The following is a 26958-nucleotide window of genomic DNA, read 5'->3' on the forward strand; positions in this document are numbered from 1 at the left end:
TTTATTTATTTAAATATAGAGACACCAAGTTGGCCACTTGAGAAGACAGTGTGCAGGGAGATTTCTGCTAATGTCCTGCTGGGTGAAGAATGCCTTTGGTATGTCAGCACTTTCCACTTTCCCCCTGAGTACTCTGTTTCCTCACAGTTATGGGAAAGCTGTCATGCTTTTCTAGCGTGGTTGCTGGCGGTGTTCTTCAAGGCTGGTGTTGTCTCCTAGCTTTCAATCTATCCCAAACCTGTCCCACAAAGAGGGCTTGTTTTTCAGCATCTCTGTCCCTCCCTCATGTCCTTGACTCATTAGTTAGAGAGGAAGCAGAGAGGATATGGGTGCCTCCTGGCCGGCTACTGGCAGCACCCTTTATGAGCAAATGGATGCTACATAGTTTTCCACAAGCTCCAGAATCCCTGGGACCCTCATTAAAGATTCAGATTGCCCAGGATCTACCCCCCAAATTACCAAATCAACCTCTGGAGGCGAGGGCCTGGGGGTAGGAAATTTTAACAAGCATTCTAGGGATTCCTAAGAATCCTGGAGTTTAAGAACTGGGACCAAGGTCACGTATATGCTAAACATGAGAATCATGGACCGAGGAGTTCCCCAGGGTGTGGTACTCTCAGCGGTAAAACTAAAAGTCCCTGGCACCAAGGACAGTTGGTCACCCTAAGAAAGCACGTTCAAGGCAAGCCATCTTGAAACTGTCTGGTATAGCAGTAGAGCGTCATTAGTCTGGTTTTATCCTTTGATCTGCTTTCCTCAGTCCTAGCTCATCAACTGATGACCTTCTCAGAGCCTCATGGTCACCCTAAAGTCTGAGTCCGTCTATCTGAGGCAGCGAGGCTATTAGCTTTCCCTCTAACAGGTATCATTTGACATGGTTATTCATCTCAGAGTCAGGAACCAGTAACCTAACATCAGACATTCATGGGGCACTGAGAGGTGGTCCCTTGCTCAAGGGCACTGGTGTTTACTGGTGGTATTGATCTTTATATATGGCATCATGATTCTAGAGTCTGCAGAGGGTTATCTGCTTCTCATTTCTAGAATTGGCTAGTATTTTCTCCTGAACTCCACTGGAGTCTGAACCGCACCACCAAGGAGTTATGAGCGAGACTGCCAGTTTAGAACACTCCCTTCAGATTTCCCTTCTGTAGGCTCCGACTCTGAGCCCCACACTCCCACTGCCTGCTGGAGGTGTTGTTCCAAACCCTCCCAGGAGCTCCAGATCAACTCCTATGTGATCTGAGCCCACCTCTGGTCGCGTTCCTCTTCTAGCACTCCTTTCCAGCCACTGTCTTCTTGGTGTCCGGCCACTATGCATCAGAACCTTCTCGCACATGCTATTTCTCCTGCCTGGGAGGCTCCTCCTCAGATATCCACATAACTCACCTCCCTTGGGTTTTTTATTCAAGGGTTTCCTTCTCAATTTTATCTTCTCTGACCACCATGTTTAAATTAGAAAACTTCCTTCTACTGTCCACACTCCCAACACTCTATGCTTCTTTTTCTCCATAGCATTTATTACCATCTCATATAATACATGCTTTATCTTTTCTCTTATTTCCCCTTCCCATAAGGGCATCAGTTTTTATCTATTTTTCCCCCACTGATCAGAAATCAAAGCCTAGAACATAATAAATGTTTGGCAAATAATTACTGTACGGATTAAATCAGATGGTCATTGTGAACCATGTTTTACAATGCTTAATTGCAAATTTCACCACTACCTGGAGCCCCTACTATCATGAGTCACCCATGCTTGGATCTTCCTGTTGACCTGGATCAAGTCTGAGTTAACTTGGGCCTTCTGGAGGGTGCATTGCCAATGCTGTTTACCCTTCCTCAGAGACCTGTTCTAGAAACAGACTGTTCTGGTGATGCAATCCCAGTGATGTCCCTTCTTCATCAACCAGCTGTTGAGATGGAGCCATTCTTGGTTAGGAATTAACGTGGCTCACACTTTAAGGATCCACCCTGTCATTCACCTATCTGATATTTTACAGAGCACCCCCTACATTCCCCATGCTAGAGATCTAGAGACAAAAGCAGCAGCCTCTGCCCATAACGAGCTCTCAGTCGAGGCGGGAAGGCCCACTACAGTGTGCACAGAGCACATCCTATGGTATCCTGTGCCCTACCCAGTGATGGAGGTGAGAGAAGGTGTGCTGGCCCATGGGAGGGCACCTCCTCTAAACTGGGAGAGATAGCAAAGGTTTCCTGTAGGTGTCACTCCTCAGGGAGTTTTGAAGGATCAGTGGGAGTGACTGATTGAGCCTGGGCGGTGCGAAATGGGGGAGGAGGGAAGGAGAGAGGAAGGGCGGGATCCCAGACAGAACAACGACGGAGGCCAGAGAGAGTCCCATATTCAGGAAACTAGAAAGTGGCTGGGAGCATGGTGCAGGTACAAGACAGAAGTGGCAGAGGGGCGGGCAAAGGGGGAGGACTAAGGGAAAGTTGACACTGGAAAGGACACCAGGGACTTGAATGACATATTAAAGGGATTTGGATTTAATCCTGAAAGTAATGAGACACAGAGAGTTTTGAGCAGGTAGGAGACATGATCAAATGTGTAGAGGTCTCCTTGTGAGTCTTGGCATTTTATTTTTCTTCAGTGAGTCATCATATGTAGCAAAAAACCCCAGGCTTTCGTGGAGGTCTTGGTAACCCATGGCAAACTTCAAGATGCTTTGAATGCATATTTCAGAGTTTACATTCTGGACCTTTCCCCTCCAGCTTTAACTGTCATCTGCTTCTGACACTAGAGGCTCGCATGTTTACCAGAGGTATTCTCATTTGCTCAGAGGCTACGGACAAAGCCCAGGGCGGGGAGGCAGCACCATCTACCTTGAAAAGCAAGGGAATTAGCAGAGCATGAACATGTTCTGGCCCCTTCCAGGTCACTGTTACTTTGGCAAAACTCAACAGATTGCCATTTGGATATCCGGGCCTTTGGATGTTTACAAAGGCAGGGGCCTTTGATGGCATGTTCCTCTGTCCCTCCCAGCTCTCAGAATAGCACCAGCACAAGCATTCGAAATGAAAGACAGAATGAATAGGACAAATGGACGACTGGGCAGTGCAGAGGAGTGAGGAAGGGTGAGAATAAGTGGAGCCACAGTTCAGTTCTGTGTGTCCGGCAAGGGGCGTCCAGAGTAAGATGGAGAGTTCCTTGTGGGGGATGATGGCCCCTTTCCTGGCTCTGTGAGCAGCATGGGGACAGAGGGAGGCTGCAATTCTCCAAGGGCAAGCTCAGAAGTGCCTGGATGCTAGGACAGAAGATGTGTTCCTGGACTTGCCTGAAGATACCCCTGATCACCATCACCATGGCTGGGATCGGGAATTGGCATTTTTAATGAAGCCTCCAGATGATTTTGAGGCATGGAACTTTGAGCACCTCATACAAGGAGGCAAGCAGAGGATGGAAATTGGAATGGCTCACACCAAAGAGCCTCCCAGGTCAACCTTTCCCAGACTTCCTACCTGAGATCACTCCCCCTGGGTCCCGCTTCTGATATCTGCCGACCCCTCTCCTGTGCCTTCATTAGCAATCTGGCACATGTGTGTCCTTCTCCTGTGGTGACCTTGAGTTTGTACAGGGCTTGGGTGATGGCTTCTTTCTTTTATCCCTCACAGCACCTGAAATCTGTTTGGAAATCACTTAAAGCAAATATTCCCCATTCTGAATTTAGACAATAGAGGGTCCCCTCCCACTATCAGAAGATATCTGAAAATAGAATTACATGATCATTTCATTCTGATGAATTCCATACTCACAAAACATAGCCAATAAAAACACAATTCAATGTCTGACGTTACGATTTTTGCTTATCAAACAGACTAAGATAAAAAATACCGTGTTGAAGGGGGTGTGGTTCAGCTGGAACTGTTAGAAGGAATGTAAATTGGCACAAATTGTCTCGAATGCATTTTGACAGTATGTGTCAAGAGCTTTAAAAAGATTGATATATTTTGACTCAGTAATTCCACTTCTTGAAATTTTGCATAAGGAAACAATCAGAGTCGTAACTGTTGGTAAACAGTCTAAATTTAGCAAAAGCAGAAAAGGGGGAGTGGTTAAGTGAATTATTGAATAGAGATATGCTTTCTATTATACAGATGCTGAATATGGAGTTAGAGAAAGGCTCATGTCATAATATGAGAAAAGGATATGATAGAAAGCATATATAATATCATCCCCATTTTTAAAAAGAAGGCTACATCTCTGAATGATGGAATATTCTATAGATAATTTTTAATTCCATACTCCCTCCCTGCTGTTATATGGACTAATGCTTTTCCTACATTCTCCAGATTTTCTACAATTAAACTGCATTGCCTTTATGATAGAACAGCTGGTAAAGTATATACACAATGCAAATGCTATACGGCAGTGGACTGTTTTTAATCATGCCACCCCTCCAGCCTCCCACAGAATGCTCCCTCCCGCACACTGACACTAACATCTCTACCTCTCATACTACTTCCCAGCTCAGAATTCCTCAGTGGCCCCCACACCTTCACGATAAACTACACACACTTCTCAGCGGGGAATGCCAAGCCCTGTGTGACGTGTCCTTGATGCACCTGTCTAGTCTCTCTCCTGGCTGCTCCTTCGACTTCAGTTATAGTTCCTTGGTCATGCTGTAGCATCCTAGGTCTGCATGATTTTGTTCTGTTTTTTAAATGTTTATTTATTTATTTTGAGTGAGAGAGAGAGAGAGAGAGAGAGTGCAAGTGGGGGAGGGGCAGAGAGAGAGGGAGAGAGAATTCCAAGCAGGCTCCACACTGTCCCAGAGCTCAATCCCACGAACCCTATGATCGTGACCTAAGCCAAAATCAAGAGTTAGTTGGATGCTTAACCGGCTGAGCCACCCAGGCACCCCAGGTCTGCATGATTTTGAAGGAGCTGATTCCTTTACCTAGAATTCCCACTCCTTCCTTACTTGGTCGATTCCCCATTCGGCTTTCAAGCTCTTTTCCTAAAGCCTTTCCCTCAAAATTTTCGGAAGATTTAGGCATTGTTCTGTGCACTCATCACACTTTTTTAAACTTCCTTTTTATCATATGGTAATAGAATTGCTCATTTCCATATCTGTTTTCCAGGTTGAAGGCTGGCATTAACTCTGTGACAGGTGCATGGTGAACAATGGATAAAGTGCATACGCTGAATGAAAGAATCAGCACGCAAGTCACACAGACCTTCACAGGCATTGTACAGGTTGTGCCTTGTAAAAGGGTCCCCTGCAACAGGTGAGTGTGGGCTGACACCCAGCCGGAACCTCCTCTCACCAAGCCAGTGTGCTCAAAGACCAGGAAAGCAAATAAGTGAGTGGTTCGAGGTCGCTAATTTAGAAAGTGGTGTCCTGGACAATGCCTAATATGCCAAAGAGACTGTGGGTATAGGAGAGGGTTCATTCATTCATGTACCCATTACACAAACGTTTGTTGTGTGCCACCAATGTGTTCGAATCAGTGGTTTTGGTCTCCAAATGCATCTCTGGCCACGTACAAGACTATCTTCCAGGAAGGGGAAAATTATTAGAACTCCTGATTCAATATATTTTTATTTCTTCCTTTTGAATTTGTATTTTTGAGGATGTTCAACGATGTTGTATTCTTACACACTTTTACCTCTTTCTCTCTGAACACATACACCCACACTGTATATGGAATAATTGCTCAATTTTTTTTAACTGATAGGATATGTGATCACAATAGTTTAGGGTGGCTAGCCTAGAGCACTGGGGTTTTAGTGAGGCATGACACATGACTTCTCATGCTCATGCCCACCCACAATATAACTTAGCGAGATGAATTTTGCCTAGGAGGATCCAAGAAGACTTCATAAAAGAGATGGAATTTGAACAGGGTTATCTGGCTAATAAATGGAAACATCTAAGTCTCAACTTTACATAATTCTATTCAACCCAGTGCACTTTGCACTTACCAGCAGAGGAGTATAACGTGAATGGAGTGTCATAATGGCTAGAGTTAGTACAAAACTGTAAAGAAATACAGCCATGTGTGCTCAGCTACGGAGCAAAGTAGAAATCCTAGACTTCACAGTCACTTCATAATGCCTATCCGATTCTACCCCCACTTTTTATCAAGTCTCAGAAAACCCCTAAATCCCAAGGGCTTCTAGAGAAAATTCTAAGTTAACTTCTACCAATTCATGTTTTTATTTCCCCTATCTAATTTGGCTTATTGTTGTGTTTTAGAGCTTTGCGCAAAGCAGTCAGTATTCTAGCTGGGAGATGTTTGTTGCCTGGACAAGGATGTGAATGCCTGATAAAACCTAACTCAAATTTCTGAGGCTGAATGTGTGCCTGCAGAAGCCTGCATTTGGCACAGTGCTTTTAGAAACGTTAGGACAAGGGGAAACACTTCTTCAGGAATACCACTAGAACAAACTCCTAGAGCTTGCTTTTTTGTCTAGGTGAGTCACTAAGTGGATTACACTTAACCATCATCTCCTTGACCACAGGGGCTGTGTCTCCAGGAACTTGAAGTTAACAGAGTGATCCTTGAATTTGGAGTCAGAATGTCTGGGTTCCAAGGCGAGGCTCTGCCGTTACTAGCTGCCTGCTGGCGGTGGGGCAAGTCACTTAACATCGTTGAGACTCTCCCCATCTGCCACCTGAGAAGAGTCAGATGTTAAGTCCACCTCACAAGGCTGTTGTCGGGATCGGATCTGACATGGCACGTGAAAGGATTTTGTACTCAAAGAGGCATTTTCCAAATGTGAGCTGTTGTTATTCTTGCCTTCTTTAAGGGTCGCAGCAAAGAACATTGCCTGTTTGAGAAAATGTCATCTTCCATCCAACGGTGATTCAAAAAAGACAGACTCCCTGACCAAATGGACGTGGAAGAGGTGTAGTTCCAACAAACTCAATCATGGTTGTGGAGAAATTGCTTCTGGGGACGGTGGGTGACTCTTGTCCCATTCCCGGAAGTCTTGGACCTTGCTGAGCCCGTCCCCTGCTCTCCCTGTGCAGGGACATCCCCCCCAGGGTCCAGCTTTTATCTCCGATAAATAAAGGCATGCTGATGGGATAACGGATGTAAGGGGTTAACAGCCTGAAAATGCAGTTTCATTTCATTTAAACCGGGGTTTTATGGACACTGTGCCTGAACTCAACAGGCGGCTGTGGGGGCTATTTTTGGACAGGCAGGACTTCCAGCACCTCTTAAATCACATCACATGGCAATTGCCTACTCCACCTACACACAGGGCGGGCCTGCGTACATAAAACAGGACGCTGGCCGGGGGTGAGAGCGAAAACGTCTTTCCCTCATCTGATGACTAATCCTTGTCTCTGCTTTCAGAAAGGGAAAGCACCAGACACAGACCTTACCAATGGAATACATTTTCCTTTGCTTACTCCAAAACAGGGGGAAAAGGACTGTGTGTGTGTGTGTGTGTGTGTGTGTGTGTGTGTGTTCCCCCACTGATTGAGGAATCCTGAAATGAACTTCTATAGGAAACCTCTGACAATGTTCTGTGGATGATTTCGCACAGGGAATTGAAACAAGTTGGCAGGAAGAAGAATTCTTTCTGCATAATTCAAAGCAGGCATGTTACTGGGGGAAAAGCAAATCAGAAATTTGCTGTCAGTCCTTGAAATTTTATTAGTTACAAAAAGTAATATATTAGCCCCCTGCATTAAATCCAGATAGGATCTATCCTTTTCTTTTTTCAGTGATATTCCTCACGTGAATCTCTGAGCGCACAGGACAGCACCGCCTCCTCACAGAGGCCAGTGGTGGTGGCCTGTGATAAAGTCACATGTTATCAGACTCTGCTCTGCTTCTCTGTAGCTCCTGAGATAAATAAAAGGATAATATTAAAAGATTTCAGAATCACTAAAATACTTGGCTATTCTTTCTGACAAATAAGATAACCTAATTAAAGATTTCTTGATGAATGAGTGAGGCCAGAGGGAGTCTGTCTTTTTACATAAATTCTTTTTTTTTTTTTTTTGGTGTAAATTCTTGATAAAGGCTAATCAGAATCAGGATAACAATAAACTTAATAGTTTGGGAGTGTGGGGGGCAGTACAGGGCACTATGCAGGGCATTTCTGGTCACCATCACAGTTCTATAGATTTCGAATGCTTATGCACATTATAATCCAAGTAAGTATGAAGTTGAAATACGAAAGTTTTAAAGGAAGGGGTTTATTGAACAACTTCACTTTTTCTTGGTAAGGATTTTTATAGGATTGGTTTCCTATGTTTCAAAATACTAAATTTGCAATGACATATATTTTATACATTTCTTGAAGTAATACAGAGGACATGTTGTTCGGAACTTACATGATCTTGCTACTACTTAACAAGGTTTGAGGGCTGTTTTTGGCTGATCGTGTTTGTGAAACAGAAGAATGGGAGCACTTTTAATATGTAAATATCTATCTGAAATTCATTCACTCAGATATTCATTGAGTATTTAATACACACAGTAGCTTTTCAAGAAATATAAATGAATTTCTAATAGTGAATTCTTGCCCCTTTAGTTTGGCATTTCTTCTTCCTTTCCTTGCAACCAAAGATCGAGGAAAGAGTAAGATTTTCAGAAATAGAAATCATATTAAAGACACGTAGAAACGTGAAAATTGTTACCATACTTCAATTCCAGCAATACTTTCTCTGCCTCTAAGGGAACAGGCTTTCTGTATCTTTGTTGCATCTTTGACTATTTTGGTGTGTCCTACCCTCCTGCTCTCCTCTTTCCAAAATACCCCGTCTAGGGGACCATTACCCTTTTGGCTGGAAGTTGTGAACAATAAGTAGTGTCAGCCACAGGGCTCAATGAAGAACAGACTCAGTTATAACCGGGGATTCAATATGTAACTCTCACATCAGACTGGCTACAAGGTATTAAAATGAAATAGCAGGAAACAAACACGTTGTTTACACAATTATCCACGACGAGCTCCGGAGGTCAGAGACGGGGTTCAGTTCGATCTTGTGTCCGTTACCCAGCGTACAACAAAAACTCGGTCAATGTCTGCTGAGTGAGCAGAGGGCTAGTGCAGGGTGATGTGAGAGACTGACAGAGAGGAAAATTCAAAAGGAAGAGGGATGGATTGAGGGGATTCCGGGGCATTGGTTTTTCAAACTCTCTTGGAGCTTATTTATAGCAAACAAATATTGACATCACAAATCACACACATACAAGCATAGCTGTAAACCACTGGGCTGACAGCCACAGGTAGGAAACCACTAATGGGGACATAGAACCCATCCAGGGAGGATGGAAGGGCCGGGAACTGCTGGTACCCGGGAGCACTGCCGAGGTGGGCTGTGCTCTACTGGCCTCGTTGCCTCTACGAGGGACCCTCACCAGCCCTGCCTCAAGAAGCGAGCTCTTCAGACCAAAAGCACTTCTTCCACACTGACTATGCACCATCACCAAGCTAGGCATGTGAGGACACGAAAAGGGAAAGAAGACTCAAACATCTGCTTTCCTTTTTGATATCTCCTTCCTAGATATCTCTCCTACACTATCTCAAATGGTCCTTTCAAACTTCCCCAAAATCTAATCTCCAATTTTCTCTATATCAGAAGGTATTTCTGTGCAGTTTCCCAAGCCAGGACTTTAGAGTCTCTTCTGATGTGTACTTGTCCCTCACCCCTCACCTCTCACATTGGGGCCCTGCTGCCGAGCCTTCCCCCTAAACGTACCTCCAATCTGTCTGCACTCTCTGTCTCCACCTGGATACTTCCAGGGTCTCCTAAGCGTTTTCTTCACCCCCACATTTGCTTCCTGCCCCATCCCAATTTGGCCCTCACTTAGCAGTGGGAAAACTTTTTTTTTTAATTTAATTTTTATTTTTTTAAAATATACTTTACTGTCAAATCGGTTTCCATACAACACCCCGTTGTATCCCAACAAGTGCCTTCCTCCATGCCCAAAGCAATCTACACACTCAGTGCAATCCCAATCAAAATTGCACCAGCATTCCTTCTCAAAGCTAGAACAAACAATTCTAAAATTTGTATGGAACCATAAAAGACTCCGAAGAGCCAAAGTAATATTGAAGAAGAAAACCAAAATGGGAGGCATCACAATCCCAGACTTTAGCCTCTACTCAGTCAGGGAAAACAGTTCTTTTAAAAAGAACTCAAGATTGTGTCACTTTCCCCCTTTAAAGGGCTTTATGGCTTCCCATTTCCTATGAGGTAAAAATGCAAACTCTTTCCTAACAAGGACCCAATAGTGCCCGAAGGTCCAACCTTTGCTCCTCTCTACCTCACATTCCAGGTTCCAGGCTCAGTGGCCTCTTGATCTTTTTTTTTTTTTTTTTCAATATATGAAATTTATTGTCAAATTGGTTTCCATACAACACCCAGTGCTCATCCCAAAAGGTGCCCTCCTCAATATCCATCTAACAGGCCAACATCTTTCCTTTTCCTTTTCTGCCTCAGGTTCTTTGCATCTGCTTCCCACTCTGCCTGAATATTCTCCCCTACTCTTTCCAGTTGGCTCCTTTTTGTCTCCCAGCTCATCTCCAATCAGTCTAAAGCATTTTCTCTGATCTAAAGCAATGGTCCCAGTTTATAATCATGCATACATTTGTTTGCTTGTTTGAGCTTTGCTTAATTGCTGCCTTTATTTGGATGTAAACTGTGCGAAGGCAGGGAATTATATCTGTTTTATTCACCAAGGCAAACTCAGTCATAGATTTGGTGCATAATAGACGCTCAAATATTTGTGGAATACATGAAAATGAAGCATTTCCTAAACCTTGGTCATTGAACATCCCTTGATGATTTAGCCAAAGCTGGGTACCACCTGTATTATGCAACTAATATTTTCCTCTAAACTTTAAAGCAAGTAAAAAAAAAAAAATTGAGCTCTCTCCTAAGCCACGGAGTTGGGGATTTTGTAAGTCAGTATTCCATTTTTATTTTTAATGCACATTAAAATATCTGTTTAACAAAATACAAATTTTGTATCTATAAACTGTCTAAAATTGTCTTGTAATACAAGACAATACAAGACAATACAAAATTGTCTTGAAAATACAAGAATCAACAAGAAATTCTTAATGAGTGAGGCTTGCTTTCCGTTGGGTGTGGAGTGGAGCCCTGGACTATGAATCAGGAGGACTGACACTCGTTTTAGCTCTGGCTGGCGACAGGGAACAAATCATTTAAGGTTCCTATGTTTCCATGTTCCCATTTATACTACGGAGATACTACTGGCTATTTGGTTCAGCTCACATGAAGGTGTGAAGATATAATGAAAGAGTCTTGAAATCCTTCTTTTTATCTACATGTGAGATTTTGTTATTATAATTATTATTTTAGAAATGGTTACTACTGCTGTTTATTCCTCAGGGTGTTCAGTCATATTTATCCCTTACATGACATAACAAAGAAGAAGAATGTGTATTAGTTTCCATCATGGCCACGAAGACTAGTATAATGGAATAACCCAAATACCCTTTGATTTTTTTTTTAATGTTTATGTATTTTTGAGACAGAGAGAGACAGAGCATGAACGTGGGAGGAACAGAGAGAGAGGGGGACACAGAATCCAAAGCAGGCTCCAGGCTCCGAGCTGTCAGCACAGAGCCCGACGCGGGGCTCAAACTCACGAACCGTGAGATCATGACCTGAGCCGAAGTCTGACGCTCAACCGACGGAGCCACCCAGACGCCCCAACCCAAATACCCTTTGACCATTAGTTTGCCTTTTTTTTCTCTTCATTCACCTAGTGATTAACTTACCTTGTATTAATTGTATTCCACTTGCTGAAAACATGCTCATAATTTGCATACCAAAGTTATGGTCTAGCGGCATTATTCGCAATAGCCAGGAGATGGAAGCTACCCAAGAGCCCACCCATGGTTGAATGGATGAGTGAAATATTATACACACATACCATGGAATATTATTCAGCTTGAAAAGGAAGGAAACTGACATATCCAACAGTATGAATGGACTTTGAAGACATTATGCGAAGTGAAATAAGCCAGTTACAAAAAGACAAATGCTATGTGATTCTACTTCTATGAGGCATCTGTAGTTGTCCAACTCATAGAAAAAAAAAAAAGTAGACTGATGGCCGTCAGGGCCTAGGGGATGTGGGGAAGGGAGAGATGTTTACTGGATATAAAGTTTCGGTTCTGTAAGATGAAAGGTTGTGGAGACTGGTTGCACAACAATGTGAGTACATTGAGCTCCACTAAACTGTGCACTTAGAAATAATTAAGATGGTAAATGTGATGTTATGTGTTTTTCACTGTAATAAAATTAAAAATAAAACACCCTGCTCACAGATGTTTCTAGTTTTTTCATGCTTCCTGAAGTCCAAAACTCCAACATTCACGATGACTGAGAATAGAAATTAAAAAAAAATAATAAACGATACTAGCTACACTTTAATGGACACTTACTGTAGGACAGGGACTATGCTACGTATTTTATATTTGCGATCTCATTTTATCACCACTACAGCTCGGTGAGGCGGATACCACCATGGACGCTGAGTTTACAGAGGAAAAAACAGGTACAACAGAGTTAGAGGAACTTGCCCGAGATCCCATAGCCAGTAGGTGGTGGAATCAGAGCATGAGCCCAGGCAGACTGGTTTGGATCAGCACATCTAACCAGTAAGTACATGTCTCACCAAGCTAGCAGAAGGCACTCTGGGAGATGAAATTCACTCTCACTAAATCGTGTAGGATTTCAGACAGGTCTCTTTCTTTCCACACCTTTATCTCTAATGCATATATATGTATTAACTTCCCTCTCAATTCCCATCCTTCCATCCTCCCTCTCCCAAAGGAAAGACTTAGTCACCTTTACCATATAAATCTAAACTGTAAGAATTAAAAGTCCCAGTTGCTCCAAACATTTGGGCAGGAGCTACTCATCAGTGTGGCTCAAAAAAAAAAAAAAAAAAAAAAATAGGACTAAGATTGTTTGGCAGCTTTGTCACGTACAGATATACCAGTGTTTTTGCCCGAGCAGCAGGAAGAGCAGTAAACATATCACAGAATGACTGAGAGCTTTAGAGCTTAATTCTAATTGCTAACAGTAGCTTGTATTCAAGAAATGTTAAACCACAACAACCACTTGCAGAATCTCAACTATTTATCCTCGATTTTTATGTGATACAAGCAGAGGGGACAGAGGCTTCTGAGTCACTGAGTTACTCAACCTGTCTGAGGCTCCACTTTCACCATTTGTAAGTACCTCCTGGCAGGCTGTTGAGAAGATTAGGTTAGCTAATACATGTGAAGCACCAAGCACATGAGACTTGGAATAAACGAAGGAGTCAATAAATCATAACTATTATTATTGCCACATATAAAGGCAGATTATTCACAGTCTTACGTACAGGACTAGAATGATATAGTCTTTCTGATTCCCTCCCTGACATCCTTCCAATCATGGTGGGCGTGGAATGTAGAGTGTTGGGGAAGTTCCAGAATCCATCCCGGCTAAGACTGTGATGGCTGCCCTTCACACAAGCTGAACCTTGCTTTGTTCTTGTGGCTTCTTCTCCAGTGAGATCTATGTCCTGGAATTCTCGACTAGATTCTTGTCTTGTCTGGAAGTTCTCCCATGGACCGAAGGTCCTACCAGCGTCTCTATCACTTGGATGGCCCTTGGATGGTGTATGTTTCCTGCTGCTGAATCCCAGGGGCCTCAGCTTCTGATTCCACTCCTCACCAGGGACTACTACTTGCCCCCTCCTGGAACGCATGGGCCTGGCCAGCCGCCTGTGCCCCAGGGTGGAAAAGAGCTTGGGGGCATGATTTGGATGCTTTCCAACGCCTTTGCCTGAGTTGTGCTTTTCTTTGAAAACAGAACTCCAGGTTTCCGATCTGAGAGGCAAATATATTCACTCCCTAGGAGCCCATTCCTGAGGCAATGGAGGCCATGAACTTCCACCCCCTCACTGACTAGCCTGGACTAAACTTTCTCCGCTGGGCCGCTCTGGCCTTCTCCAGGACTGTAGAGGCCCGGGGTTGTTAACACATTTGACGGCTCCTTTTCCCATCTTGACAAAATTCATTTGGTTGTGACTCTTCATAACTCTTTCCCCTACAACCATTTCTAGCACTGTGACTTCTCGTCATTTTCCCTTCTTCGGGCGAGAAATGCCTCCAAAGCCCAGATTTTGGCACAGTAACTCCCCAGATTGTTTTTATAGTCCCAATGTAGTACTTCTTTGTTACAGCTCAATATTCCTAAATTTTGTTCCAAGTCTTTATTTTACATTTATAAATATCAGGTTGTATTAATTGGTTCCAGCTTTAAAAATGTTCCATCAGAGGTTATTTTCTACTATTTTGATAGTGGTTTCGAAACTCGGGGCACCGAGGCCCTGATGTGGGCCACGTTCTGCAAGCGTCCCTCAAGGACTGGCGTGGAACGGAAAAGATATGCAGATCCTGGGCCTCGCTGTATTCTTTGAAGACTGTACTGGCCATAATAGCTTCAAAGAATTTCAACAAGTTCCTAAGACATGACCTTCCCTTTCCGAAAACCACGCTGGCCAGGCTTGCCTTAATCAAGCTGTGCTTTTCTAAGCATCTTTTTACTTGATCTCCTGCAGCAGTTTTTAATACTTTCCCTACAAGTGAAGTTAAACTAACTGGCCTGTAATTTCCTGGTGTATCCCTAAGCTCTATGAAATAACGGCATTAGGTTGGCTACCTTCCAATTCTTCCTGAATTTTTTTGTTTTGTTTTAAAACGCAGGATTGAAAAGGCCAGAGAATGCTTCCTGACTCCCTTTTCCTTCGTTTCTTCCATGACATACTGCTTTCTGTTCCCAGTAGAGCTGCCATTTTAATAACTTCAAACCTCTTAAATGTTTTCACATATTATTTGTTTCTATCTCTGAAGCATGAGTTTTCCATTTTTCATTCTGACAAGGGCCACCCCCCCCCCCAAAATAAGGGCTTCCAATTCCATTGAATAGACTGTTAATTTGAAGCACTGTCAAAGGAATGAGTTTCCTATTAGAAACGTGGACAAGGGAGGCAACTCGATTATAATTAAGTCTGTGTTCTTACTTGTGAATTATTATGAATACGCGTTCGGGAAAGAGCCGAAGAATATATCTACACACATAGAAATAGGAACCAACAAAATGAAATTATTACATCTGGGGATACTAATCCAATATACCAGCAAACTATCTTAAAAACGTGATGAAACTAATTAGATCTTTATGTATAAAATTTGCAACCCATATATTTTTTAACAGCATTTGATTCATTACTTTCAAATCTAACATCAGAAACAAATCTTTCCATATTCAATGATCTCCCAGAATGATCTCCCAATAGAAAAGCCCATAAAAATATTTTAATTAAAACCTATGAGTTAAAAAATAAGGTCTTATTATTTTTTTTTTTACTGATAGGAGTAAAGAGGAAAACTAATAATTATTTGTGTTCATAAACTCGCACTGTATTACATAATCTTGCAAATTGTCCAGGATCTTTGTTGTATAGAATTGATCAATTTTTAAAATAAGCCCATCACCAACTAGGCCATAAATACTTTTATTCTTTCTTTTTTTTTTTTTTTTCAACGTTTATTTATTTTTGGGACAGAGAGAGACAGAGCATGAACAGGGGAGGGGCAGAGAGAGAGGGAGACACAGAATCGGAAACAGGCTCCAGGCTCTGAGCCATCAGCCCAGAGCCCGATGCGGGGCTCGAACTCACGGACCGCGAGATCGTGACCTGGCTGGAGTCGGATGCTTAACCGACTGCGCCACCTAGGCGCCCCTACTTTTATTCTTTATAGATACTTTTTTTTTGTTTCAGCAAACTTTTGTGTTTTTTAAAAAATTTTGTGGTGACCTCATTTGTTTTTTCCGAATAAGTCATACAGGCAGGCAAACACTGGATGTGTGGATGGATGCTCATTTCTAGGTAGAAGGTATGATATTCACCATCACAAAATAAAGACACCCGTGGGATGGAACCTAAAACTTTTAAGACAGTTTACCCAGATTTCAGAGAAGTTAAAAAAAAAAACAAACCTGTCCAATTGGTAGTTTTTGCTTCCTAATTTATCAAAGTCACAAAGTCAAAGTCCAAAATTTGTGCATCTCTTATAATGCACACATACTGTGTCTCAGATTTAATTGCAGGTGGGAGAATCTTTGCAGGTATGCATAGACCTCTCTCATAGGGAACACTGCACCTAGCTTTGAATGATCCTTAATATTTTCCTCTTTAGTTTTGGTCGGGACCGAATAAACCTGCAAATGAACAAGTCAGATTCTCTATGTGGGCCATAAAACAGACACATGCAGCCAAATATTTGTGCACATTTAGTAAACAAATTTAAGCCCAAGAGTGTATCTTAAAGCATGGATTCTATGGAGTGTTTGAAATATTTCCTCATAGATATCCATATTCAGGATTTTAAAGTTGTAATTGAAATACGTATAGGATTTCCCTTTCCTACTGAGTATATCTTAAACCTTCTAATTACAAATTTAGCACATATTCACTCTTCTCCCTCTCCTATGCCTTTACTTATGTCAAGACCGCCAGGACCTACTATCCGAGGGTGGACAGATTTGAGCCCAGTGGAAAAGTACCAGGTTTGTGGTAAAGAGGAACAACCTGAGGCTATGTACTTAACTATGGCCAAATTCAAGTTCTTCACTATTCTAATTAGTAAACTTCCTACCTTCTCTCTGCCTCCATCTCCCCATCTGTAAAATGGGGATATTTACATTTCCTTTTAGAATTGTGATATGGGTTAATTGGAATAATATATGTTCAAGATCAAAATTAGCCACGCTTGCTTTCCCTCCCAACGCCACCTTCTCCACAAGGCTCCTCTAGATCTCACCCATCACCCCACAGTAGCTAATGGTAAGCTCATCTTCCTTTGAATGCCCATGACACTTCATCTGTCTCTCCGGGACTTCGATGCACTGTATTGTTCACTCTTTTAATAAACATTTGTTGACCATTTATTGTGTGTTAGGATATATTTTCCCCCCTTTTCCCCATAACTAATCCTTAAGCTTCTTGAAGTTACAGTCTTTATAATATTCATCTCTCCCCACCACCCATTGTCTAGATAGTGTTTAAACCCCTAGTGTTGAACAAGAATGTAGCTGTTAATTGTTTGGTATTTGGTAAAATGCCACTATTTGGCAAAACTGGTCATTATATAATACAGACAATATCTGTATATCCATTTTCATAGAAGTCCGCATCCTCAAATAGGATTACAAGCTAGAAAGTATGTTCGTATGTAAGGCCAATGCATGGGATCATCATCATTTTCATCATCATTATTAAATAATGATATTAAATAATAATAGACTACTACTATAATAAAGTAATAGGTAACATCCCTGAGACTATGCACAAAGGTGAATATTTTCCCATTCCCATACGAGTCCTTAGAATAGTTCCTGATAGAGCAGAACATGGTTTCCGACAGGAGATGGTGAACGAACAAATGGGCTGTAGCTATGTCTCTGTGGAATTACATTAGCACAAATCTAAGCACATTTTCAAAGAACTGTGGTTTATAAATAAAGACTCTCTCATATATACAATACTATGGCTCGATGAACTCTAAAGTTTCAGGGGAAATTACACAATTTCAAAATGAGGCTGTGTGTACACAACACCAAGCCATCCAAGTGAAAGCCTGAGCAAATCACTTAGGAATGTGGTCTTTGCTGGCCCAGACATCGCAAGTCGTTATTGGAAATATGTAATGTGGTTCTGACGCTATTTTACTACTCATGGATGAACTGCACTGTGGTGACATTTCACTTTAATTTGCTGCTCCTAATTGACTGCAGGCAAGGAAACCAGAAAGCCAAACTGGTCAGCACCATGTTTAAAGTGAGAACAACTAGGCTCGGATTTAAGGCCAATGAGGGTATCCTACCAATAGAAGTAAATGTAAGTGGATGGTCTTCATAGTGTCTACCTTGAGTTCTCCTTCCAAAATGGAGGAGACACAACTCTATGGATATCACGTCACATAAGTGATTTTCTTAGGTGACCTTTTCTTCCCCATTGCTGAGTTTCTTTTGAGAAAAAACTCCCCAAAGAGGCTCCTGGGGAGTTGACCTGTGCCATGTGTCCTAGTTGCTACAGATTGTGCAAGACTTCAAGCAGAAATAGACTCGTAAGCCTCAAACACAAGTCCCAAAAGAGTTTGGCTTCTGCGCCTCTTTCATGGTCACCGCTCACAACTACCTTGGAGTTCTCAGTTGACATGGCCTGCAGCTCCTCAATTCACTTGGGGTGAGGTACCAAGTGACAGAGTTTCTGAACATGTCCTAAGTGTGAAGGGACTGAGATTGGAAATGTGCCCTCTTCTCCCGATGTGCATTCTGTCCTCGGCTGACGCTGATCAAGAGCCTGAATTTGTTTCATGTTCTATATCTGTTTTTACTGAAGCAATTGGAGTTGATGCATGTCTGGTATACCCAAGGGCCAATCTCTGTGGTGCTCATTCTCCCTTCCCTTTTCTTCTGGAACCATTCAGAAAAGGGTATGTGTGGGGGTGTGGGAGGCTTAGTGCCCAAATGCTCCACTGGAAGAATGTGGCAGAGCCAGATGTGAAATGGACCTCCCCTGAGTGAAGGATTCACAACCCAGAGCCACAGCACATATTGGAGAGGAATGGCTTTCTAACTGAACTCTGGATTTGTAACATTGTGCTATCCCACATCCAAGTCAAAATGTCTGTCCAGATTAGACATCAAAACTGGCCTGTTATCATCTCTGATTTTTACTGAGCATCTTTGAAGAAGAAAGAGTCCTTTGGGGGCTAATTGGTCCCAGGCCTGAGAATTGGACATGGTTTTCTATGGCTACTTCAGAAGAAAACTTCCAATATTTTAAATCCAGGTATCACATAATGTTTCAACTGGAGCACGCACATCCAGAGCATCATAAAAAGAGGGGAAACGTGCGTTATTTGACTCCAACAGCACAGAATCAGTTTTTCGTGATAGTAAGAGTAGGATGGCAAGAGTTAATGTTGTAAAATCCACCGTATTGTCAAGCGTAAATAAATCCAATGAAACTTGTTCAGATAGTACTCAGGCAATACTAAAGCGGCCATTAGGAAATCATCCAAGACCTGAGACACATAAAAACTTTATTAGATCACTGAAATAAAGTGCAAACAAGTTTGTCTTAGAAAGATCCAAAAATCTTTATGCTTTCAGTCTGACGAGCCATAAAACAGTGCCTGACAAATTTTAAGTGATATTCTAATTAATCACTGGATTTTTATAGCTTCTCGTAAGCTGTAAGTTCGATATTAACAAGGCAGCAGGAGAGGAAATCCCCTTGTACTGAGCATGAGTTCTAAGTCTTTGCATAAACCCAATGGTCACCCAGGCCAGACTTTTGTGTTAAGCATCTGCTAGGGACAGAATGGACCATTAATCTAAAAATTATCATTATTTCATGTTGGTTGAAGTAGGATGGAAGTGTGCCCAAATTTCACAAACTGATGGAAAATTGTAACAGCTGTGTCTCTGTCTTGTACAGGAAACACTTTCTGGGGCATTTTTACATTGTTCCTTTGGTGAAACTAATATTTTGTAATACACTAATAATACAGCTCCCTTTAATATCATCACACACTTAATAATTACCATGAAAAAGTATGACCCAACTCTCTTGAATATAAAAACTTCTGATTTATAATCTTCAATTGGATGCAGGGATGGTGTCGACAATCTAGAACAATTTTATTCCTAGAGAGGGATTTTGTTAGAATGGAGGCAGATTTTTTTTTAAGTGTCTGTCCTCAGGCAGCTCCAATGAGGACCCAGAACTTGCTTTCAAAGAATGAATTAAAAACTTCTTAAAAAGTGACTATCAGATCACCACTTCAGTTCTCATTTTCTAAAAATTACAAAACTCTTTTCAGTAAAGATGTTCACCTACCTCATAATATAAGGGAGCACTATTGCCTACAGGTTTCTTTGCTTTCTTAGATGTAGTTCCAAGAAGGGCATTTGATTCATTGATCTGTAAGAAAATCAAATTCATCTATGATGAACAAGAGAAGCGTACTTAAAGAATAGTTAGGTATATATAAATTTCAAATACTTAGGTGACTTGAAGGGTTGAGAAACCTAGCAAGGAAGAGATATTCATTAATTAAGTAAAAAATTTATAGTCACTTTGGTAAAGCTGTTAGTAGTTACAGGCATATGCGCCACCTGCCAGGACTTTCCTATGTTGTCATTCCTCTCTGACCTCTGACAGCTAGCCTTCTCTGTAGACTTAATTCTTCTGGCTTGTTATGGACTTTGCCAGAACAGTAAATAGTTTAGTCTTTTATTATTCAATCTTTTATTAAATAGATAATTCCTCAAAGAGCCTAGCAGGGAGTCTGGTATGGCTACAGAGGTTTGGTCAAATGAATGCGTGTAGAAAGGGCAATATTCATGGGACTAAACTAATTCTTCCCGATTAAACAGTTCACATTGATTCTAGCTAAATTTTGTTGAAAAGAATCCACCCAAATTTACCCAACAGCCCAAGAATAGTAAAGTCTTATTTAGTTTATTACTTTATTCTGTTATTTTAGGCAAAAAAAAAAAAAAAAAAAAGTCTTCAAGGGGCTTAGAGGTGAAAGGGACAGGTACCTGCTGTAGAATGTCTTGCCATGATACGATACTGAAGAATTTGCGCTGAGGGACCTGGACGGCAAGAGTCAATGCTCGAATGGGAAGATCGTCCTCAATCCGGTTTCCAACTACAAAAGCGATGGAGCCCTTCCAGTCATTCTGTTCAAAAAAAAACCCAGAAGGAATTAAATGATAAATACTCCTGGGTAGGTTTTGTGTCTAAGGCTTCCACCAAAAAAACAAGGTAATTTGCACTTTAAGCCCTACCTTAAAGGTAAGCGTTGAGCATATATAGTGTGTATAAATTTCTGACTCATGTGGCCGCAAGGCGGCAGTGTTGCACCAAATTTCATGTAACTCGACCAAAAAAAAACCCATTTTCTTTTGAAACTAGACCTTTTATTTTAAGGCAGACAACTTTTTAAAAATGGCATGCTTTCACAAGAATGCTGTCCAAGAGTAACTTGGTATTAGGAATAAATAGGTCGTTTCATGTTACAAATATATATTAAGAAATAATCTTGAAAGCAGAAATCTTTGTTTTCTTCCCTGGTACATCCTAAGAGTATAAATAGCGCTAGGAGCATAGTAGGAACTCAATAAACTCTGGTTGAATATTGGGTAACATTGAATGAGTTGCCAAATGGGCTTATATATGGGGTAAAATTTTAATCCCTGAAGTTTTGGTAAAGCACGGAACTAGAACACAGCTTTTCCTCCTCATGTAACACGAGAATCTCATCGCTAATTCACAAACGAGTACTTCCCCCCACTCCCAGACATAGGCTAAAATATTATACTCGGACATGAAATTTGCATCAAATAATTTAAAGAAATGTTACTAAATGTTACAATATTCTTATTCAGTAATCCCTTTCTCTGTCTATTATAATGATAAATTCTCTTGAGAAGAAGCAGCTGGCTGGAGAGTAAGAATGGAATTCACTGAATTACCCACTGTGTGGTGCTGGGTGTCAAGGTCAGGCACACCAGGTCTAGTGCTTTTGCACACTCACAATCCTATGGGGAGATGGAAGAAGCAAACTTGATAAAGACATTTGGAAAGAGAGATAAACAATAAAGGGGGGCACACTAACCACGTGTCTTCTCTAGGCCTTACTTCCCCCATTTATAAAATAAAGGAGTTCGGACAGGGCAATACCTAACGTCCCTCTAGCTCTGCTCTAGAAATCTGATTCAAAAAGAGTAAAACTTCTTGTTGATGGATTCCAAAACAACGTCTACGATGAGGTGAAAGGATATTACACAAATTTAATGAATTGCATAATTTTCTGTGGTGCTCTGTGGTTTCTGTCCAGTCCATGGTCAGGGTGATGACAGAACTAGGGTTTAGGAGGGAGAAAAGACCTCAGTGCAAATTCTTCTTTAGCATCGAATAATCAGTATCCTTAAAGGTCTCTTACTTCTCTCCACAGAAACTTACTAACTACCTAACAAAACCCACCAATGTTGCATTCAGAACAAAAACCACACATGAAAGCAGAAAAATGTGTATTTTACCTACAAAGTATGTGCGTGTGTGTGCATATGTACATGTAGGTGTGGCTCGATCTGTTTGCCTCTGTTATATTGGGTTTAAGACCTTTTTCGTTTGTTTGCTAATTCACCACAGGAAGACTGAGCATCTGTTTTTTTTTTTTAATATTCTGATTTTCAAAGTAGGTATGACATTTATAATATATTCTTTTGACAAAAAAAAAAATTCCACTATCACCAAATGACCTTTCCCACATTGGATGCCTTTCTTATCTCTTGTCTGCTCCCCCAGTCAACACTGCAACTATAATCATTAAAGAAGGAAAATCTCTTTTAGTCTCACAAGAAAGTACACGGTTCCTGAACAGGCAATACCCCCAGCTTCCTGTCAGTTATACTTCCTGATACTGAAGATTTTAATGACCACCTCTACCTTATCCCCTCCCCAGGGCAGATGTCCTCGCCAATATTTGAAAGCTGATGGGGACAAGGAAGGACTGCCGCTCCACTCTTTGGGGGGACAATTCAGAAAGAGGGCATCACGGTACACCATCTAGGCACCATCTACCCATTAGTATCAGGTGTCAAAGGCAGGTGTTGACTATTTCAGACCAGAAAAAAACAAGGGAGGAGGAGGAGGAAGGAACTAACAATTATTGAAATCTGCCACGTGCCAGGCATATGTTATCTCATTGAATCCCTGAGTAATCCCTTTAAATAGGTGCACTAATACTTTATAGATGGAAAAACAGAGACCCAACGAAGTGAAACAACTTGTTCAAGGTCATTTTGGCACGGAGACCACATACATGGCTTATAATTTTGTGATCATTTTGAAACGGTTCTGAGAGCAAGTCTTTGGGGTCAGAATGCCTTTCCATAATCCTTAAATTGCACCTAATGGCTACCTCATTCATAGTAAACATAATAGATGAAGATTTATATCACATGTTAAAGTGTATAAAACCTTCAAAAATAGATGATGTAGTAAATCCTTAAGACATCTTAAGATTACTTTTTTTTTTTTTTTTGAATCGATGATAGTTTTACAAAGGTTCAAAGAGGGTTAAGGAAATTTCCTAAGCTTGTCTCTCTCCAAGCTGAGTGTTCTTTACTTTGCCCTGGATGCACCTTAACATGCAATCTGTTCCTCTGATTCATGGCACTATGCTGAAAATTCTGGGCCCGGTCTCTCCACTGGAAGGGGTCTGGAGAGTCCAGCTGAAACTCCGTTTTTCTCATCTGCACTCGCTAGCCCACCAAACTCCTGCTCCCGGAATAGGATCTGTTTGGAAAAATGGGGCCCGTGAAGGACTTTATCTGAGTCATGGATTAGTGTCTAATCACATTGCCAGAAGCCAGGTAAGCATGAAATGGACTGATCAGACAGTAATAATGCAAATCAAGAATGTCTGCAGAGAAGGATGCACTCACTAGCGTGCTGCACTAGGGGGCAGCGACATGTCAGGAAATGCACAATATTCAACTAATGAAAAGCAAGTCATTGCCCTGGGGTCTAATTAGGAAGTATCCTTAAATGAACAATGCTCCGTGGAGATCATTTCTGAATCTTTCTCTTGGGACTTCAGGATAACTGTAGATTACAAATTCCCATGAGCTGGCAGCAGTTTTAGAAATAGGAAATTGTTTTGGAAAAAATGGGACACAGATTTGGTAAAAAGCTATTCAAAACACCCCTCCACCCGTATCCCCCCCCTGCCCGCCAACATGCCGTTAAACACAGTCCTTAAATTTGGGTTCACAGGGAACCAAGAGAAATTGAGTACAGAGAAAACAAATGTTGACAGACCATAGGGGAGAAATGAACACATAGCACGCACTCTGGTGAGTTCTGACCAACTGCCACCGTAGGCGGGTTTGTTTAACACAATTCAAGAAGTTTGGGGTAACTCTTAGCATACGCCTAGACAAAGAAAGCATTCATCATCTTAGAAAAACTACACTGGATGTATCCGATGGTGAAGGATCCGGGGTTTTAGCCTGGGCACACCTCAAACACCTTAGCAAATAAAGTCAGCTCTCTGTTGCCTGGAGGTATATTGGACACAGCTACAGCTGAGTCTTGCCTTCCAGCAGTTATCGATAAAGTCATTCCAAGGATGGAATGAAGTCATGTATGGACACAATCCATTACCTTCTATTTACTTTACCAGCCTCACCTAATTGGAGCTTAGCAGCAGGGCGTCTTAACCCAAACACAGACATCCCAGCCTTCCGAAGCGACAAAGTATTCACGTTAATGCAGCGACCCTGGCTGTCTCACATGCACCTACTGTCCCAGACACACAGGGTAGATTGATAACGACTTGCCTTTCCTATATGGCAAACTCCCCAGATTTCCACTTCGGCATTCCTACCTCCTAAGATAGTTACAAAAACCCTTTCAAAAACAAGTGAAAACTAGCTTTTGGCCCATGGGAATGTGATAGCTTCCTCCTATTAGCACAAATAATCAGGTAGGGGAATGGCAATGCCACACAACACACGTGGTGTCTCCCTCTGCCTTCGCTGGCCTGTGTCAGGGGGCCTTCTGCCCTCAGAGATCTGCCATGAGATTCCCACGGTCCGCTACCTAGTACCGATTGATCCTGACGAGCTCTATGAACCAAGAACTGTCACAACTTTTATTTGGAGATGTACAAGCCCCGAACAAAACCGATGAGGCATTTGAGGAGTCAAATTCTTTTCAGAGCTATTGAACACCATCCAGATAAGCAAACCTGTACTTTAGGTCGATACTCCACTGAAAAGATGACCTTCTTGTTAAGTAGATTTACTGCCAGGGGACAGGGATTTGTGAATGTCTTGCTCATACCAGGTTTTTCCTTCAAAAGGAGCCTTGGATCTCCATCAGCAAAAGAGTGTTAGTGTGGGCTGTTGGCCAGCAGAAGAAATATTTTTATTACATAGACCCGGCTGCTACAATCGTATGTGTTAAAAAGGGGTTGTAATTATAAAAAAGTTAGTGATATAGATTAAAAATGGGTACACGCTGTTATCTAATAAACAAGAACAATACAATTTCCCAGGATATGCAGTTACCTCACCGCTTTGACTGCCTTTACTAAACAACTTATTATACATTCTTCTCTAACTGCAGATGCCTCACAATCTCTGATAAATACTGTAGTCTGGCGTGGTCATCATACTATTATAACTGCTTCTTATTTTAGGAATTGGTTCATGTGGCTGTCATGTGTTCTCAAGTGGATCATGAGCTCTTTAGGTCAGAAATTAGGTTGAATCGCTTTTGTACCTCATGGTGCCCAGCAGTAACTGGGAAATAGAGCAGGGCTCTCTATAAATATCTGTTGATCAATATTTTAAGGCAACAGAGAATGTGCTTGGACGGTGAGACTTTGGCTCTGTGAAATCATAAGGCACTAGAAGGTAGCATATCATGAAACCGTGATGCACACACGGTCTGCAGCTATGAGGCCTTTTAGGAGGGGAACAGGCTGTATCTGATCCAGCATGGTTTATGGCAGGCGTCCGTGACAAGGGTTTGGGGCGTTAGGCCCTGCAGCTGTGCCTCCGCTAAAACAGGTTTCCTGGGAGTGGCTCAGTCGAGCAACCAGATGGTAGGGGAAGGAGGCAGCTCTTCCAGATAAGAGGGGAAGAGCCAAAGACTCACATACAAACATGCATGGACTATAAAACCATTCCTCCCTCTCTCTCTTTTCTGCTTTCTCCCATCACCCAACAAGAGGGACCTCCATGGCCTGCTCCCTCCTGCCCTCCACCCAACTGCCTACAGGCTGCAAGTCCTGTGACTCCTTTCTCTTTCTTGGTCTTTATGAAATTCTTACGAGCCTGATTTTATGGCGAGGGAATATTAGGGTGGGGCGGGGAGGGAGGAAAGACAGAAGCCGCACAGGGTATCAGGGGCCAGATGTGCACAATCCGAACCTGACACATGGGGCATCGCTGCCCCATCCGTCCTAACCTTCTGTCCCTCAGCAGGAGTGTTCTGGGTCCGATTGCCCCCACTCTTCCCTACTGCCCGGTGAGGTTGTGGTGACAACGTGAAATCCCCCCATGGTGGGAGTATCGAAACGACAACAGTGCTAAATGCCATGAGTCAGGGCTTTGCCCCTAGAGAACCGGTGGGTAAACATTTACCAGCACGTCAGGGCCCCGCCCCAGGAAGGCCCATGCGTCTAAGACTGACATAGAGATGCCAAGACCGTCTCTGGAAAAATACTGAGGACCAAGCAGTTTCTCTCCATCTGTCACACTCCCCACCCCCCCCATACATGTTGTGCAGCGCATGCTGTGTGAAGTGATATTGTCTGCCCATGCTGTTTCTGGTGTGACCCAGTCTGAAGTGCCGTCCTCCCAAATGAGCTTTATGAAAAGCAGACGAGAGTGAGGAGAGAGAGGCCACTACGGCAAGAGCTGGGCCAACCCAACCCAAGGCTCTCCTTTCCTCCCTACCACCTTGGGGATACTTTTCCACTCAGGCATCTGACTCACTGAACCACTGCCGTGGCGGGGTCGGGGGGAGGTTGGTCCCCGAGCACCTCTCACCCACAGGCGGTGAGACTCCCTCACATTTCAGTGACCTCCTGGAGAGGTGCAGGTCTTCGTGACATAGTGATTAGGAGCCTGGGCTCAGGAGGCCAACTTCTTGGATTCAAATTTTAATGCATCGTCTGTGTGTCCCTGGGCAGGTTACTTAACTTCTCTGTGCCTCAGGTATAAATGGGGATAACCACAGTACTTGCCTCATGGGATTGTTGTGAAGACAGAATGAGTAAACCTACAGAAGGCCCTTCTGAGCACAGCACCTAGGAATGATCATAGGCATCACCATGGA

General features: G+C 42.4%; 1 protein-coding gene across 1 annotated transcript in view; it reads right to left on the reverse strand.

Moving 5' to 3' along the window:
- The window catches only part of SPAG17 (sperm associated antigen 17), a 236047-nt gene that overhangs the window by 182101 nt on the left and 26988 nt on the right, over nucleotides 1–26958 (reverse strand). The window contains exons 2-3 of the mRNA XM_032594369.1: nucleotides 20640–20780; nucleotides 19933–20016 (exon numbers count right to left, since the gene is read on the reverse strand). Of these exons, the coding sequence (XP_032450260.1) occupies nucleotides 19933–20016; nucleotides 20640–20780 (225 nt within the window). The remainder of the gene's footprint in view (nucleotides 1–19932; nucleotides 20017–20639; nucleotides 20781–26958) is intronic.

Source organism: Lynx canadensis, chromosome C1 (genome assembly GCF_007474595.2).
Source record: "Lynx canadensis isolate LIC74 chromosome C1, mLynCan4.pri.v2, whole genome shotgun sequence".
NCBI classification, from domain to species: domain Eukaryota; kingdom Metazoa; phylum Chordata; class Mammalia; order Carnivora; family Felidae; genus Lynx; species Lynx canadensis.